Genomic DNA, 15,405 nt, shown 5'->3' with positions numbered 1-15,405 from the left:
AAACACTGGTTTGATCACCCATTGTTTACTTCTTTTAGTGAAGGCCTTATTGTAGCGAAGCGTCCCTAAAGTTCCGGTCGTCCTACTTTGTTGACGGCCAACATTATGGTTATGTGCCAAGACCGCTAAAAGAGTCCGATTTATCATGCCTTCCATGCCAAAATGCAATCTTTTGGGCCTGTACTTGAGGCACATATTGTGGAACACCTCCAAATCTCCTGTGTGGCAGAATTCCGTGAGTCCCCTCAAAGCTTTTGTTATAGTTTTATCAAATACAATCTTTTCAATGGCTTTGTGAGTGGGTGATGAAGGAATCAACCACTTCTTCTTCCGTGCCTCCTCTGTGGACAAATGGCCATGTTCACATTTGTGGAAATGCTCATTTGTCGACCATCGATGTACGTTGCTACAGTGCAACATTACTGACCGCCATTTTTCCAGTAGAATTTCCAACGACCCTTCACATGTTTTTGAGCTCCACCAAAGATGGTTGCTGATTGACTTGGACCACTGTGAAATACCTTGCAATTCTTTTTTTTTACCTGCAGCAGACAATTTTTTATTGATTGATTTTGCAAGATGCCAAACGTCAAATTGGTGATTTATATTTTTGTACTGTTCTCTCATTGTCTTGGCAATTGAAACGTGTCTGTCCGTGGCTATCAGGTCGATCACCATTCCCCGCGATTGTAGTTCTTGCAATGATGCTACAAAGCCAACTTTCTCCATGGCCACTGAGGATGTACTTTGTGACACCTGCACGACCACCGAACTCACAATTTTCTTACTTTCCATGTCCTGAAAGTGGTAGGTGCAGTACTTGGCTGAAAATCCTGGGCTGTCGCACTGTCCATCACCGGCTAGCCTGAAGCGTTTGCCCGCGAATGTACTTTCCATTGACATTTTTTCCATTCTCCAAGCTTCGCTGATGGCTGGAAATAGATAATCGGTTTGGTATTTGTAGAACTGACTTTTCGCAATGAAATGGATTCCCACAAACTGAAAGAAATACTGTAACTTTTTAAAACTTGAACCACTAAAAAGTGCGGCCGCTGCACAAAGTAGATTGCCTGCTGGCAGTTGCCCCAGCATGGGTTGTGCAGACCATGCGAACGGATGATATTGTGTACAGGTGGCATGTATTTTAAGGTTAGTGCCTCGAATTGCACGAGTCACATTAATCAATGGCTCCCCACATACTTCCCCACCAACCGAATGCCCACATTTCATCATCATAATAATATCCATCAAACAGCTATCGAATACAATGAATTTGGCCTCTTTCCTTATACTTTCACTCTGCATCCCAGCTGGTTCGGCCTGTAACGTTGAGGACATGTCACTCGCATGAAAGGTACAATCTCTGATATCGTCTTCCGCTATGCTGAGTGATATTGATGGTGTTTCATTGTCGTCCACGTCATTCTCTTCCATTGCAACATCTGTTCCTTGTCCGGAGATGGGAGAAAAAAACAATGTCTTCAACTTTCGCGCGCTCTTATTTTTTGCGGGTGTGGATTCTGTGAATTGATCTCCGACTGCATCCAAACTACCAGGAGGACATTCACTATCAATGGCTGGTGGTGGTATAGCTCCGTTGTCAATCACTTCATATTCTTCCCATTGGCACGATGCATCTCCAGTCTCAAGTCCCTGCCAAAAGGTTTGACAAGCAACATCTCTCGTTCGCTTCACTGTCTGTGTAGATTTAGTTCTTACACCCACTCGCAACTAGAGGACAGATTAGAAAAGGGATGTTCAGTTTAAACACAACTTACAGTATTGAACTATTGACAGTGAAAGACAACATAATATAGTGAACAGGACACTAACCTTCTTTTGCTTTCTTTTCTTTGAAACTTTCTTGCCTCGAACTTCAACATCTGGACGCTGTTGCTCCGACTCGTGTGTGCATGTCTCCACTTCCTCTCGCGCTGCAACGACTATATTTTCATGATAAGCACATCCATCACTCACTGAGGCTCCATCGACTCCCTGAAACATAGAACTTTCATTAGTATGTATAATAATATTGAAAACACAAAATGTACTTGGGGACCAATACCCATACGTACATCTCAATAGCAAAACACGAATGAACGCATTGTGTAGAACATTCAAACGACAATAGTTCACGCATTGTTGATCTAGTTAGATTGAACTGTCAAGATCCATACCTCGGGCTCCGCATAGACTTCCATTGATGATATTATTGAAGATGACGCTTCAGCAACTCCCTGAAACACAGTAATTGCATTAGTATGCTTTTCTATTTTGTTAAAAAGAACATAAACTTTGAGCAGGCGTCAACGGCTCATCTAAATAGACCTGCACAAATGATCAGTTGTCTAAAATAAATAATGGATATGTAAATATGATTCGATTTGCTCGATCGTTGGAAGTGTCACCACCCAGAGATCTGCATCAACTACTAGGGGTGATGTTCTTGTAGAAGAAGCTCCGTCATCTCCCTGAAACATAGTACTTGCGTTAATAAAGAAGGAAGTATAGCGGATGTAATCACGTCATATGATTTCGCTTGATCGAACTGTCAGTATCCATACCTCGAAATGCATAAGAACATCAAGGGACGATGTAACTGCGGTGCACACTTCTGCAAGCTGTTGCGCCGACCCGTAACTGCATGCTCCCCCTTCTACTTGGACTAATGCTCCATCGACTCCCTGAAACATAGGACTTTCATTAGTAATGAACACAATATTGAAAAAAGAAGACAAATAGGAGGGCGACGACAGAAGGACATATCAATGGCTAAAAACGAAAGAAACATTGTGTGTAACAATCACGCTACAAGAATGCAAGATCTGATGATCTCCATCGATGGAACTGTCCGGAAACGTACCTCGAGCATCTGAGTGACATCTACGGTTGTCGTCAATGCGTTGGACTCCTCAGCATCTCCCTGAAAGACAGTACTTGCATTATTTTGGATAACAATAATTATAACTGAAAACAAAGACTAGAGGACGAGTACAAGGGTGTACCATTAGGTAAAATAATTACACGATCAATTAAAACTATTGATTTACATGCCTAAAACAAGTCAGTGTCAGAATAGCTAAGTAAGATTACCCGATAGGCGCTTGAAGTGGCTGATGACTGCAATAACGACACGGATGGAGAATATTCCGCCTTCATATTGAGTGGATACATAAATGGGGAAATTATTGTTAGCTAATGCTACACACTACCGCAAGGCCGAGAGATAAATACGTAAACTTGACTCACCAGTGGAGGGATGTGGACGAATAGAGTGGGAATAGCGGTTGAGAGCAATTTTCGCCTCGCTCGCGGTGTTTTCTTCTTTATTAGCAATGATGTGGAGTACATGTCTGGGCTAAAGTGCCTGCTGCAGATGCGGTATCGATCACCCCTCTTGTCCGCAAAGACTTCTAGGACTCTACTTTCTAGCTCAGAGGCTGGATATCCGCAATATCGGACCCATTCTCTTATCTGATCTATTGTCTTAGGGAAAACATGCATTATAGTACCTTCAGATTTGTTATGGGTCTTCGAAGGGCAACCGCCAATGGAACAGGCAGGCATTATGGAAAGTTCTGAAAAGTAAAGATCAACAATTCTCTATGAATACCAATGTGTTAAAACAGTAAATGACACATAAAAGGTTCAATGCAAGGTCCGTTTTGGTTCTTGGAACTATACACGTTATTCACATGCGGATAAGTATTTCAATAACTTTCAAAAAATAGAAAAAGTAATTTGACTAAACTCAGAACATGTGACTAGTTCCTTGCATGTACTGTCGTGAACGAAAAGAAAACATGGATGCAATTTGATGACTACTAGCAAATAGATATAAATTAAAAAATTGGACGCAAAATGATTATGGTACATGGACTTACCTTGACGAACAAACAGTTAGATGCAGGGATCAGAGTAGTTTCTTGTCGTAGAACAGGGAGCAGTTCACAGGTTGCAAACTGACGAGTTTGCTCAAAGTGGTCACGGAAGTTCACAGAGACGAAGAGCAGATAACCAGCACCTTCACGGGTTGACTAGCAAAGCGCAAAGAAGTTCTCATTAGAAATATGAGGTGGGTTATAAAGAATTCGAACCAGGGGTGTGTTTGTGAATGAATGACGTGTATATGTCGTGGCATTATGTGGATTGCAGGGGGCCGTCCAGCGTGAGGGGGATGCTTGGCAGGAGACACGGGGTCTGGAGGTAGACATGGGAACAACAAACCCATGCTCTATAGACCACTTTGAAGTGTACATGGTCTTTGGCACCTCTTGGCCTTTATCGCTCCCTGACAGCTCCACTTGCCAGCAGCTCAAGTACCCCGGTGCGAACTGCCTTTGATAGGGCGGGGGGTGGATCGGGGCGGTGGTCGTGCAGACAAGACACAGGAAGACTCGTGAATGGAGACACACTTATGTGGATTGCAGGGGGCCGTCCAGCGTGAGGGGGATGCTTGGCAGGAGACACGGGGTCTGGAGGTAGACATGGGAACAACAAACCCATGCTCTATAGACCACTTTGAAGTGTACATGGTCTTTGGCACCTCTTGGCCTTTATCGCTCCCTGACAGCTCCACTTGCCAGCAGCTCAAGTACCCCGGTGCGAACTGCCTTTGATAGGGCGGGGGGTGGATCGGGGCGGTGGTCGTGCAGACAAGACACAGGAAGACTCGTGAATGGAGACACACTTATGTGGATTGCAGGGGGCCGTCCAGCGTGAGGGGGATGCTTGGCAGGAGACACGGGGTCTGGAGGTAGACATGGGAACAACAAACCCATGCTCTATAGACCACTTTGAAGTGTACATGGTCTTTGGCACCTCTTGGCCTTTATCGCTCCCTGACAGCTCCACTTGCCAGCAGCTCAAGTACCCCGGTGCGAACTGCCTTTGATAAGGCGGGGGGTGGATCGGGGCGGTGGTCGTGCAGACAAGACCCGTTTGCCGCAGGGCCTCACCAAGGAGAGGCCATCTAACTGAATGTAAGAGGATGGCTGCAGGATCTACTACATGGAAGGCAGGGGGGTGAGTTTATAAATACCTCACCCTCCCAGGAGAATATACACTAGATTCATTTAAAAAATCAAAACAACCATTGTTAAAATATATGTTGGGCTTTATTTTAGATTTTAATTAAACATAAATAATAAACATTACACATTGTAAAGTTGAGGTTGCAGCACATCGAGGGAAAATCCGCGGTATTGTCCACTGTCACTGGGGAAATGTTGTCTAATGGCAAGTACCGCACAGGCAGGTATTACTCTCCGAACGCGGTGTCCGAGCCTCCCGTGAAGCCACCAAGTGAAGCAACGATAGGCCACCAGCCTGTACCACCTGTGAAAAAAAAAGATGCAAACTGTATTAAACTGACCAAACTTTCTTATCAATGTCGATTCAGGTAACACATGTCATTTTTCTTAGAAAAAAATTATATCTAGAAAATGCACTATATGGAACCAATTTACATGCGTTCCAATGATATGTAAATGTAATTTTATATGTGGGAGACGACCATGAAATAGTGGTGGCATCACTGACATCACAAACAGAGTATACTTACTCGTTACTCGGATTACGCGGACGAACAGTGCCACGAAGTTCGTGCATAAGCACCATCATCATCCTCAACACTGTCCGTGAGAGGCAGGCTTCCCTGAACTCTGGCAGCTCGGTGATGCATTGCGGACTTTGCTCGCCTTCCTGCTGACTTTGCTCGCTTTCCGAAATGTAGGCCAAGCACCCGGAATTTTCACGGCAGCAGCAGTTCTCCTCCTCAGTTGGCATTAGCTCGCACCGATTGCACGTGCACCAGGTGGAGACGCCGTCCATGCGACATGGTCCAGGCTCTTCATCCGTTGACTGGTCCTCCCAACTGCCGTCCGAATCCCCATCGTTTTCGCGTGCTTGCCTTTCCAGTAGTTCTTCCTCGGTGTACTCGGGCTCGTACATATACGGCATTATTGTGGCCATTGTGCGGTAAAGATAGTAAAATAATTTATAGCGGTGGTACTGGTATCTGTTCACACGGGCTACAAGCGGCGAAGGTAGCTGACCAGAGCACTGAAACGAGTCACAGAATACTCAAAGTAACACAGAGAGAGGAATGGAATCGAAAATCTGCTGCTGTATGTTGTGAAACGGTCTGTTTATACTTATTGGGGAAAGAGGCGTCCTGCCATTTCCATGGCAACACGTCAATAGCTGAGGCGCAGCGATTGTTGACACGAGACGTGCTTGAAATGGGCAGTACGCGTCTGCTGATGTCAGGCTCAGGGGCGGGGGATTTGATTTAGTGCCGCAAAGGCAGGTGAGCCAGGTCGATGCGGCGGAATGATAGGATTATCACAAAATGGAGGCTGATTTCGAGTGCGATAAGGGGCGAAAAGTCGGGTAAGGTCCATAGGAAAGTTTCCTACGATCTACCGATTTATGCTTACAAACACATGGCCGACCCGTAGGGACAATAAAAAAAAAGTCCCGGAACTCTCCTTTAAAGGCCACTGCAATTGATCGCAATATGTTAATCCTCAACTGATTCATCCACTTGACCAAACCCATTTACACTCCCCAGATCCTGGCAGCAACTAAGCCCTTCTTGAGAGGTTCCATGCCCGAAGGAAGAAAGACAACAGGGCCCATTCACCACCCAGTACAGCAAGCATGGCATGAACGGCAGGCACGAGGCCAGCCTGGAACATAAACCCCCCCCAGGCTTGCAGGGAGGTTTGCACGGCCACGCCATTTTCAAGACGACATGCTGTCCTTGCAATTAGAGCAGAAACACATCATCCATTTAAACTTAATCCAATCCAGTGGCTGTCCTGCAGGACTGAGCGAGGTTGTGATGTGCCTTGTGGACAAACACAAAGCACAAGGGGATGCGTCCTATAGGTCGGAATAGTCTTTCGTTTTCATGCCGTTTTCTTTTATTGTGTGTGTTTTACTCATTTTTGCAATGCTACTTTCTATGTAAATATGGGAGGGAGGGAGGGAGGGAGTGAGTGAGTGAGTGAGTGAGTGAGTGAGTGAGTGAGTGAGTGAGTGAGGTCTCCTGCATTATTAAATCCACATGGAAGAGAGTTTGGTGTGTTATGATTTTCATCACCAAGAAAGAAGAGGCACTGAAAGCAAGTCAAATGCGCCTGGTTCGGTGACGCTTTGTGTTTGCAGGGTGGTCTTCTGTGTGGGGTTCGGGGCATTGATGATGAATGCTCGTCTTTGATGAATTGTGAGGTCGTGAGCATGCCAATGAGGGGACGCATATATTTTAAAGATGCCTGTGATCAAGCGAACGTAGCATGTGTCGTTATTGGTGTGTGAGCAAGTACTCCCAAATGGAGGGCTCCTGTATGGCTTATGTTGTGTCACAACACAAGCCTGGGTGAAGCCGGAGAGGGGAGTGGTTGGATAGCGCAGTTTTCTTGACAGTTTTGTGTCAGGGTCTTATCACAGAGTGTGCAGAAGGGCTGGGTAGAGGTGGTGAGAAGGTTCTGGAGTGAATGTCAGGGTCCCCAGTGGAGACATGTTGCATGCTTGCTCTTTAGCTAGAGGTGTGCGGCGGGTCAGAGAGTTTGCCAGCTTGTGCGTGAGAAGGGTTCAGCAGGAGAAGTGGCGTCCCAACTATGTATGCCTGCAACCCTACCAACGTGCTTGTGTGTTGTGGGATGACTGAATGGGCACAGCCTGGTGCAATGCTGCTGCTCTCTGTGAGGTTGAAGAGATCTAGGATTGTGTGGCTTAAAGCGTATCCTACTCTGCTGAGCCTGTCTGGCCAGGCAGGTGACATGGGGCCAGCCTGTCTAAGGTGTGCTTGCGCTCTTTCAGACTATACACAGGAGGGGTATGTGAAGGGGTGACTGATCTCCGGCAGGCATGCAGGACTACCTGCTCAAATGGGCTATACCCTAACGACCGGTGTCCGATGGTCAGGGTGAGCCCTTGACCTAGTCTGCTGTGCATTGGCAGCGGGTGTTTGGTAGTAGTGTGACATTTCTAACTGCAACCAACCCTACCTCCCAGCCCCTCTCTCTTCATCTGGGACCTAGGCGGTCCTGATGGCGCACCCAGTGCGGTAGCGCCTTCATCTTACTGCATAGGACTGACAGGGTCCTCTGTGCAGGGATATTTGGCTGCTGCCTTATTGCTCTTGTTTCTGCCACCAGGTGGAGGAGGCGTGGATTCAACAAACACAGCCTTACCCTCCAGTTCCTCCACTAGCCAGATGCATTGTTTGCCTTACCCTCCATCATTTCTATTCCTGAGGATCTGTCCCCCCGCCCCTACTAGAACAATGCTTACTTTCACTTCCCTGTAGAAATGTTTGTTTACCAAATGCATTATGCTGGTAAATGGGTTCTGCAAACACCCCAATTTTTAAAGGTTTCTCAGCAATTTATCTACAGGTACTCAGATTTCCTCAGGCCGTTTGATGGATGCACCAGATTCTGGGGTGGGGAGGGGGTTCATTAAGGCCCACACGGTCATGCATTATCTTCTCCAGACAGATACAGGTGTGCCTTTTTCAAGCTTTCTCTTGTACTCAAGAGAATCAGCTCTTGAGGAGTAAGTGGCCTCCTGCTCTTCGCTTTCCTCATTCACTTCATCCCATGTTTGACCCCTGAGCATCGGTTTTTAGATCCAGAATGTCTTACTTGCGCGCTTAAGTGTAGCATCCTCCCACTGCGAGACCTGCTCCTTCTACATCACCAACTCCGCCCCTTCCTCCCCCTTTCGCCTTCATTTCACCAGCCTCCTTGCCCTGAACGTGGACGCTTCCTTCTCAGCGCTCATCTTCACTCACATACTTTGGTTTTTGGTTCCAATTCCATGAATTCGTTTTCCTCATGCCTGCTTTCCTTTCTCTTGCTATATGTACGCCCCACTAGCCACTCCCTCTAATATGGCAGCCATCTTGTTTTTCTTTTGGCCAACCCCCCCCCCCCGCCCCCCTGGACTTCCGTTTCTACCCCTAAGAGTTTTGCTGCCAGCCTTACAGTGGCATGTAAACACATTTAGGCCCCATTTACTAACATGTGAAACAATAGTTTGACATAGATTATCTGGTTTTATCATAATTGCATAGCTGCATCGTGTGTATTTATTTATGTTTAACTTATAACATTATTGCTGCAGTCAAACATAACAGCTTCTATAAAACCACATGTATGCGCTTCTGTGGCGTGAAAGGTACTTGGAGTAATTGTGAACACTATTCAGTGAGTTTTCACAAAACACGTTTTGAGATTGGAATCCAAGTAGTGAGAAAATATAGCTAAGCATGACTGTATCTATTTAATTTCCATTCGGTTGGGAAATGCTCACTCCCTGGTACAGAGGGTCAGTTTCCACTACTGTTTGCCATTATCTGCGATGGGCTGTGCCCTTGACCAGGTTTCAAGAGTCTTGGGCACATCATTGTTGGTTAATTATTATGGATAGACACTGAAATCATTGCAGAGTATAGTAAATAGAACATTCTATCTGTCAAAGGTTTGATGCAATAACGAGTTCATTTACTTTTTTTGGTGAGATTAGTGTCTCATAACCTAGTTTTATAAAGTACTCTCATATGCACCAGTTAACCTACTATTGGAATAATCTCTTTGCTTTCGATGAGCAGGCGATAACTTAGATCATGAGCGCTGACATTTCAGGGAAAATCATGTGGTAGTTAATGATTATGGCATTTCCATTCCTACAAGAACCTAAAGAACTCACATTATTTTTTCAGCTCAGAATGTTTGATTCAAACAATGATGGAAAGCTGGGATTGACAGAATTGGCCAGGTAAGTGCATATATAAAAAGGACATATATTGTGACCCTGGCCCCATGCTAAAAGAAATCCTTACATATTAGATAGGGAAATGGCTTGCCTGATCAAAACTGCTTCTTAAATAGTTATGATATGATAGGTTATTTATAACACACTTAATACCCAGTTGTTTCTAGGCGTGGACCCGGGGATCGAACCTGTGTTGCTCTGTGTCGTCTTGCTTCCAAGGCGAGCACGTTGCCCCTGAGATATCCTCCTGATGCTTCGTGGACACATGTTGCCTCAGTTATGGGGCAGCCACTGATGCTGGAGCTCTGTTGTGTCATAGCTCCCTTTCATTTACTCGGTTTCATATTGAAGTTGGCACTTAATTTACATATGAACAGTATGTGCTAAGAATGACTACAGTTTGGCTGCCTAGTTAGTCTCGGCACAAAATCCTGCAGTACGATTGGCCAACTTTCTCTGAAAACTCAATTTGCCCCTCGGCAAGAAAAGAGGTCAGCCAGCTCTTGCTGGGAACTGGGTGAAAGGTCTTCAGCAAATTCAACCCAGCCTCGGTAGACATAGAAATCTTTTCCTGGCTTCTGCCCTCCCTTACAAGAACTGTTGCCAACATCCTATTGGCAGTGTGGTGTCCAATAGGATTCAGGTTATGAGCTCCCAGACAGGCACCTTCAGACAAGCCTGGATAGTTAAGAATGAAGAAAGTTCCCTTCCCTAACTAGATCCTGGAAGAAACACCCATGGCATGAAAAAAACGATCTTGGGTTTGGGTGAAAGCCATATAACAATTCCCCAAAAGACACGCCGGCAATATGATGTGTCCTTTCAAATACCTGCCACCTATATCTACTCTTGTGATGCAGCCTGGGGTTTCTGGTGCCCCATCACATCTTCTCCTTCTAGAGGATCAGCAAGGAACTCTACATTTCCGAACACGTCATTGCTGCCCAGTTCAGACTGATGGCCAAGGCGCTAATGATCAGACACGTTTTCTATAGCTTTCGCCATCTGAAAGGTATTATCTTTCAGTTGGCAAAACAGGAGGTGAGGAGTTGGGTATCACTGGACCCACATCAGATACATTAGCTGTAATGTTCTTCTTTCAGTGTGGACCTGCACCTTTCCAGTCCTGCTACATGTGCCGCAGACAGCCAGCGCAAACATTTGGTGGCTGGATAAAGTGTGAAGAAATAACTAAAATATGCGTCAGACAATTGCATCAATGCACATTCCAATCAGAATCAATATTCATTAAAATAATGGTGGGTAAAAAGGTTTTTAATCTGCCACTATGTTATGAATAGGGAGGAGAGGCTTCTGCTGGTTTTGTAAGGCCAGTTGGGCAAGTGTTTGAAATGTCACTCAATCTTATTTGAAAAAGAAAACAATGTTTTTATTCCTGGCCACAAATGTGTAACTCCAGTGAGCGAGGCATCCTCCAGGGTTCCGCTGCCAGAGGGCTTATGGGGGTGTGGATCGGAAACACAAAGCCAGCATTGCCCGCGCGCAAAAATATCTTCCCTGAAAGGCAGAGGGCCTTCTCGAGTAATACTGCTTCTGGGGTGCAGCTGAAGAGGAGCTGCTGACAGGACTTGAAAGCCATGCCACACGCCGGACTTTAAAGTCAACATAACATCTGAGGTAGGGGGTACAGGCCGACCCTGAAGGTTCAGGAGGAGATAAAGACGCAGTTGCATGAAGTCATGGTGACTGCATGGAGAAGGAGTGGCGAGGCGGGGTGGACCAAAACATGAAGTGCACGGCACACGCAGTGCCCAAGAGGATGCCTCAGCAGCATTATGAAGATGGGCATTGCTGTGCAGGACTGAGCAGGATCTGCCCAACATTGTTGGTGTACATCTGAGTAGAGTGACTGTATATGTCTCTAAGCGGACACCCGGCAGGGTGTGAGGACGACTGGGGCATTCCACATTCCGTCAATACAGGTTCTTCGAAAGGGGCGGGGAGGGGTCAGTGCCCATTCCCCTGCCATGTTGTGGGATACCTTGCCCTGGGGTGGTGTGCCAATGTGAGGGCACCTGTCCTAAGCAGGGAGTGCACACTTCGCTAAGGACACTACCAGCAACAAAACGTGCATCAGTACAATAGCATTGAAAGGACACATAAGGAGCAAGGGAACCTGTTTAGCCACCTCTGGCAAACCAGGGCCAGCAGGGTGGACCCTAGTTTAGGAACATTTTTGGGTGTGCTAGACATATCCATAACAACGGGTACTACTTGAGGTAGTAAAATACAATGGTTGGGGCCCCATTCATTGTTGTTGGTAAGGTGGGGAGTTGGGGCAGACTGCAGCTGCCGGCTGTTATAAGTTGGTACATTAATTATAAAATATGATCCCGGGCTGCGCTTCTATTTCAGCACAGGTTACTGTGCACTCTTTGAGCATCACGTAAAGGGTACGGGCTGGAGTGGAGACGGCAGCCACGGTCTGAATACCACCTACATTACGACGCTTTGAAATGGTACCTTAAGTTGCTGGCAAATTTCCTGATTACCTATAACAGTCATGTCCGACTCACTAGCCATGAACAAGTGTAAGCGAAAGCAGAATATTGTGCATGTTTGCGGCAGTTTTAAGCAGAATTGTGGCATCGACTCCATGATCTAGGGCATTTAGCAATGGACCCAAAGTTCACAAAAACAAGGGATTGGCCCAGGGCGACTTTAAAGAAAACAAACTTTACCAAGGCCTCGATTGCAGGCTGCTTTCCCGCACCCTGTATTTATGCACAAATCTATGATTTGAGTCGGAAGAGGAGGGACTACACTGCATTACCTTTGATCAGTGAAGAGTGGCAGGTATCAACTTAGAAGCCATCCATGTCTATCGAGGCTCGGATCTATATCATGTTTGCAGGCCATGATCTTTTAGTGGAGGAGACGGTCATTGTAGCAAGCAGTGATTCCTCAGAAGGATTAGTACATTCTTTTTTGGGATCCATAGATCTTATACATCAAAAACATCTTATTCTGTGTGCTGCACAATGACAAAATAATCCGAGACTCGAGCTTTTGAATTTGGAGATGTTTAGATCTTACGCTCCTGAATAGCATTCCTGCTAACCTTGTCCAAATGTGTTATGATGTGGGATCAGCTTGCTTTCAGAAAGGCTTTATTATAGAAGAGGATTTTAGAATTGTTGCCAGTTGATCTTACTCTGTTCTGGACTCTCACTGCATTCTCCGCTTGTGGCTCACTCGTTGAAGGGAGCTAAAGTGTGTGTGTGTGTGTGTTGAACCAAGGTTCCTTGTGTGTGCAATCGGTTTGCATTTGCTTGGATGAAGTTCAAGTATTTATTGTGGCCAGTCCATGGTGGATAATACTATGGCGGACCTGTCATGGTTCTGGGGGCAGGACATTTGGATTTAGAAAGGGTTACAGCTAGCTATTAAGCACTAGTAAGTTTAATCTTTAGACTGCTCCATGTCAGGGATTTTTTTCTAGGTGGTTTGGGACATGATATTGGTGAATGATAGGATATCCGTTTAGTGGTGGTCTGTAAGAGCAAGAGGCATGAGTGCGACGTTGAAGATGTGTTATGGCTTGTCGGTTTCTGAACTGATTAGAGAGAAATCCTGGAAAAGGCAGCAGTGGTCTATAATCTCTTCTTCTCTAGGACGTTTCCCAGATAAAGTTCTAAGTGTTCAGAATGAATTTAGAAAAGACTGTTGATGAGATTCCCATGGAACAAGCCTGGGGAAATGGTTGACAGGGCTAATGTGCTGCCGTGAGTGTTTAATGGTAGCATTTATTTGAGGCTGACTACGTCTTGTAAAATGTAAGAGATTGTGGTGAAGTCATTGTGTACGATAGCTAGACCACTGCCACTTTTGCTTTCACTGTGGCTGCAATCTTTCTTTTTTTCTTGTGAGGTCAAGGTCTTTTTCCAAACCTCCAAACCCCAGATCAGTCAAATGTGGCAGCAAAAGTGGCAGAAATGATTAGCACCACTTATACCATTCCAGAGGATTTCAAATGATTTACCAGGCGGAGTAGGAGAGTGGGGTGGGCTTACATGCCCATCCCCTTTATCACACTTCCAAATACAAATTATAAAAATTGCCTGGAGAGACATTTTATACTCAAGTGAACATTGACAGTCCCCTCCAGTGAGATTTCAGATTTGGATACATTTGCCCTTGTCGAGTGTACCGGATGGCCAGCCGAGTTATGAAGGCAGGATCATTAGGATTTGGACTTGGCAGGGTTTTGGTTTGCATGAACACGTTAGGAGAGTGGGTGACATGGAAACCCAGCTGCAGGTGTGGAAGGTGTTCATGCAGTAAGGGGGAAGCATTTGAGGCAGGGCTCAAGTCGAGCGTACACGTGGGGGGACAGAGTCCCGCCACTTTTTTCAGAGGGTGGACTCAGTCCCCCCCAGCTAAAATGAGAAACATTGAATGTCCTCTTTGAATTTATGCATTAAAGCCGACCACGAGGATCAAACCACAGTTATCAGGTTTGTAGGCTGGACACTTCACCACTGCACTATATAACCTGATGAAAATTAACAGACAACTAAAGGCAAAATGTCTCATTTCGGTACTGCAAGTCCCAGGGAAAACATTTGTATTGGTTCTTCGAGTTCAAAACATGCACATCTTTTAACATTGTCAAAAACACTATTAGAAGAAAATATCCTCTCTTGGTTTTGTTTGTGTGTTGCTTTTGTGAAAGGCAAATGCCATTCGTCCTATGCTATTTGGGTGGTTATGCAAAGCCAATTTAATGAAATGTGCATATTTCACATTGATGTGCTAATTTCTGGCGATGTCGCATTCCCTTGCATTTGTTGATGAGTCCCCCCACTTACATTTTTAGGACTTGACCCCTGATTTGAAGAATGGGGGTGCAACGACTATTGGCAGAGGGCAGAGTAGTCGTTTTTTATGGAGAGGTAGTGGTTCGGATGTGGAGGCATAACGTTGTTGGTTGTATGTAAAATGTTGATAGGGTCAAGGCATGATGTATTTGCTAATCTGGATAATGAAGTTGAGTGTATCCCAGGTAATAAATGGCATCTCGAGGGAGAGAGTGAAAAGATGTTCAGGAGATTATGTTGTGAGTGAGCAGTTCTGGTGTGCAGAGGTTTTACAGGTGGGTTACAAAGGTGTGCAAATGGTCAAGGGTTTCAAGAGTCTAGGCTGAGTGGCAGTGACTCTTCTGAGAAAGGAGCTCATTATACAGCTGCCTAGGCGAGGAGTATACATTGCAAGGCTGGTTGGCCTTTTGTAGAGGTGAGGTGTGAAAGAATGGTGGGTTAGAACGAACACTAGCCTCAAGTTAGGTGGGTCGGGTGGAGGCTCTGAAAGAACATGGACTGTGATGTGGGTTTGGGGTCCATATAGTCCTACATCTGTGGTTGAGGAGGTTCTACGATGGGGTTGTGAGGGAAGCTGTGTTTGGGATAGGCGGCGGAAGGGATTGAAGACGAACCTAGTGGATGAGTCCAGAAGGTGTCAGTTTGTAGGGGCAATATGAGGGGCCGGGGGACCTTTCATGGGGCAATTAGTACAAGGTGATTGAAAGGAAGGAGAGCAAGAGTATGTTTCACAGAGGACTGGTGTGCAATTGTTGACTGCTACCTCACATTAGAGGGA

At 45.7% G+C, this 15,405-nt stretch overlaps 1 protein-coding gene across 2 annotated transcripts in view; it reads left to right on the top strand.

The window, feature by feature from the left end:
* The window catches only part of CALB1 (calbindin 1), a 242,345-nt gene that overhangs the window by 213,627 nt on the left and 13,313 nt on the right, over positions 1-15,405 (top strand). For both annotated transcript variants that reach the window (XM_069621326.1, XM_069621327.1), the window contains exon 7: positions 9,734-9,789. In XM_069621326.1, the coding sequence (XP_069477427.1) occupies positions 9,734-9,789 (56 nt within the window). The remainder of the gene's footprint in view (positions 1-9,733; positions 9,790-15,405) is intronic.

The sequence above is a fragment of the Ambystoma mexicanum genome, chromosome 5q (genome assembly GCF_040938575.1).
Source record: "Ambystoma mexicanum isolate Mex_15411 chromosome 5q, UKY_AmexF1_1, whole genome shotgun sequence".
In the NCBI taxonomy this organism is placed as follows: Eukaryota; Metazoa; Chordata; class Amphibia; order Caudata; family Ambystomatidae; genus Ambystoma; species Ambystoma mexicanum.
Note: the sequence above shows the minus strand (reverse complement) of the source record. Positions and strands in the feature narration are given on the sequence as shown.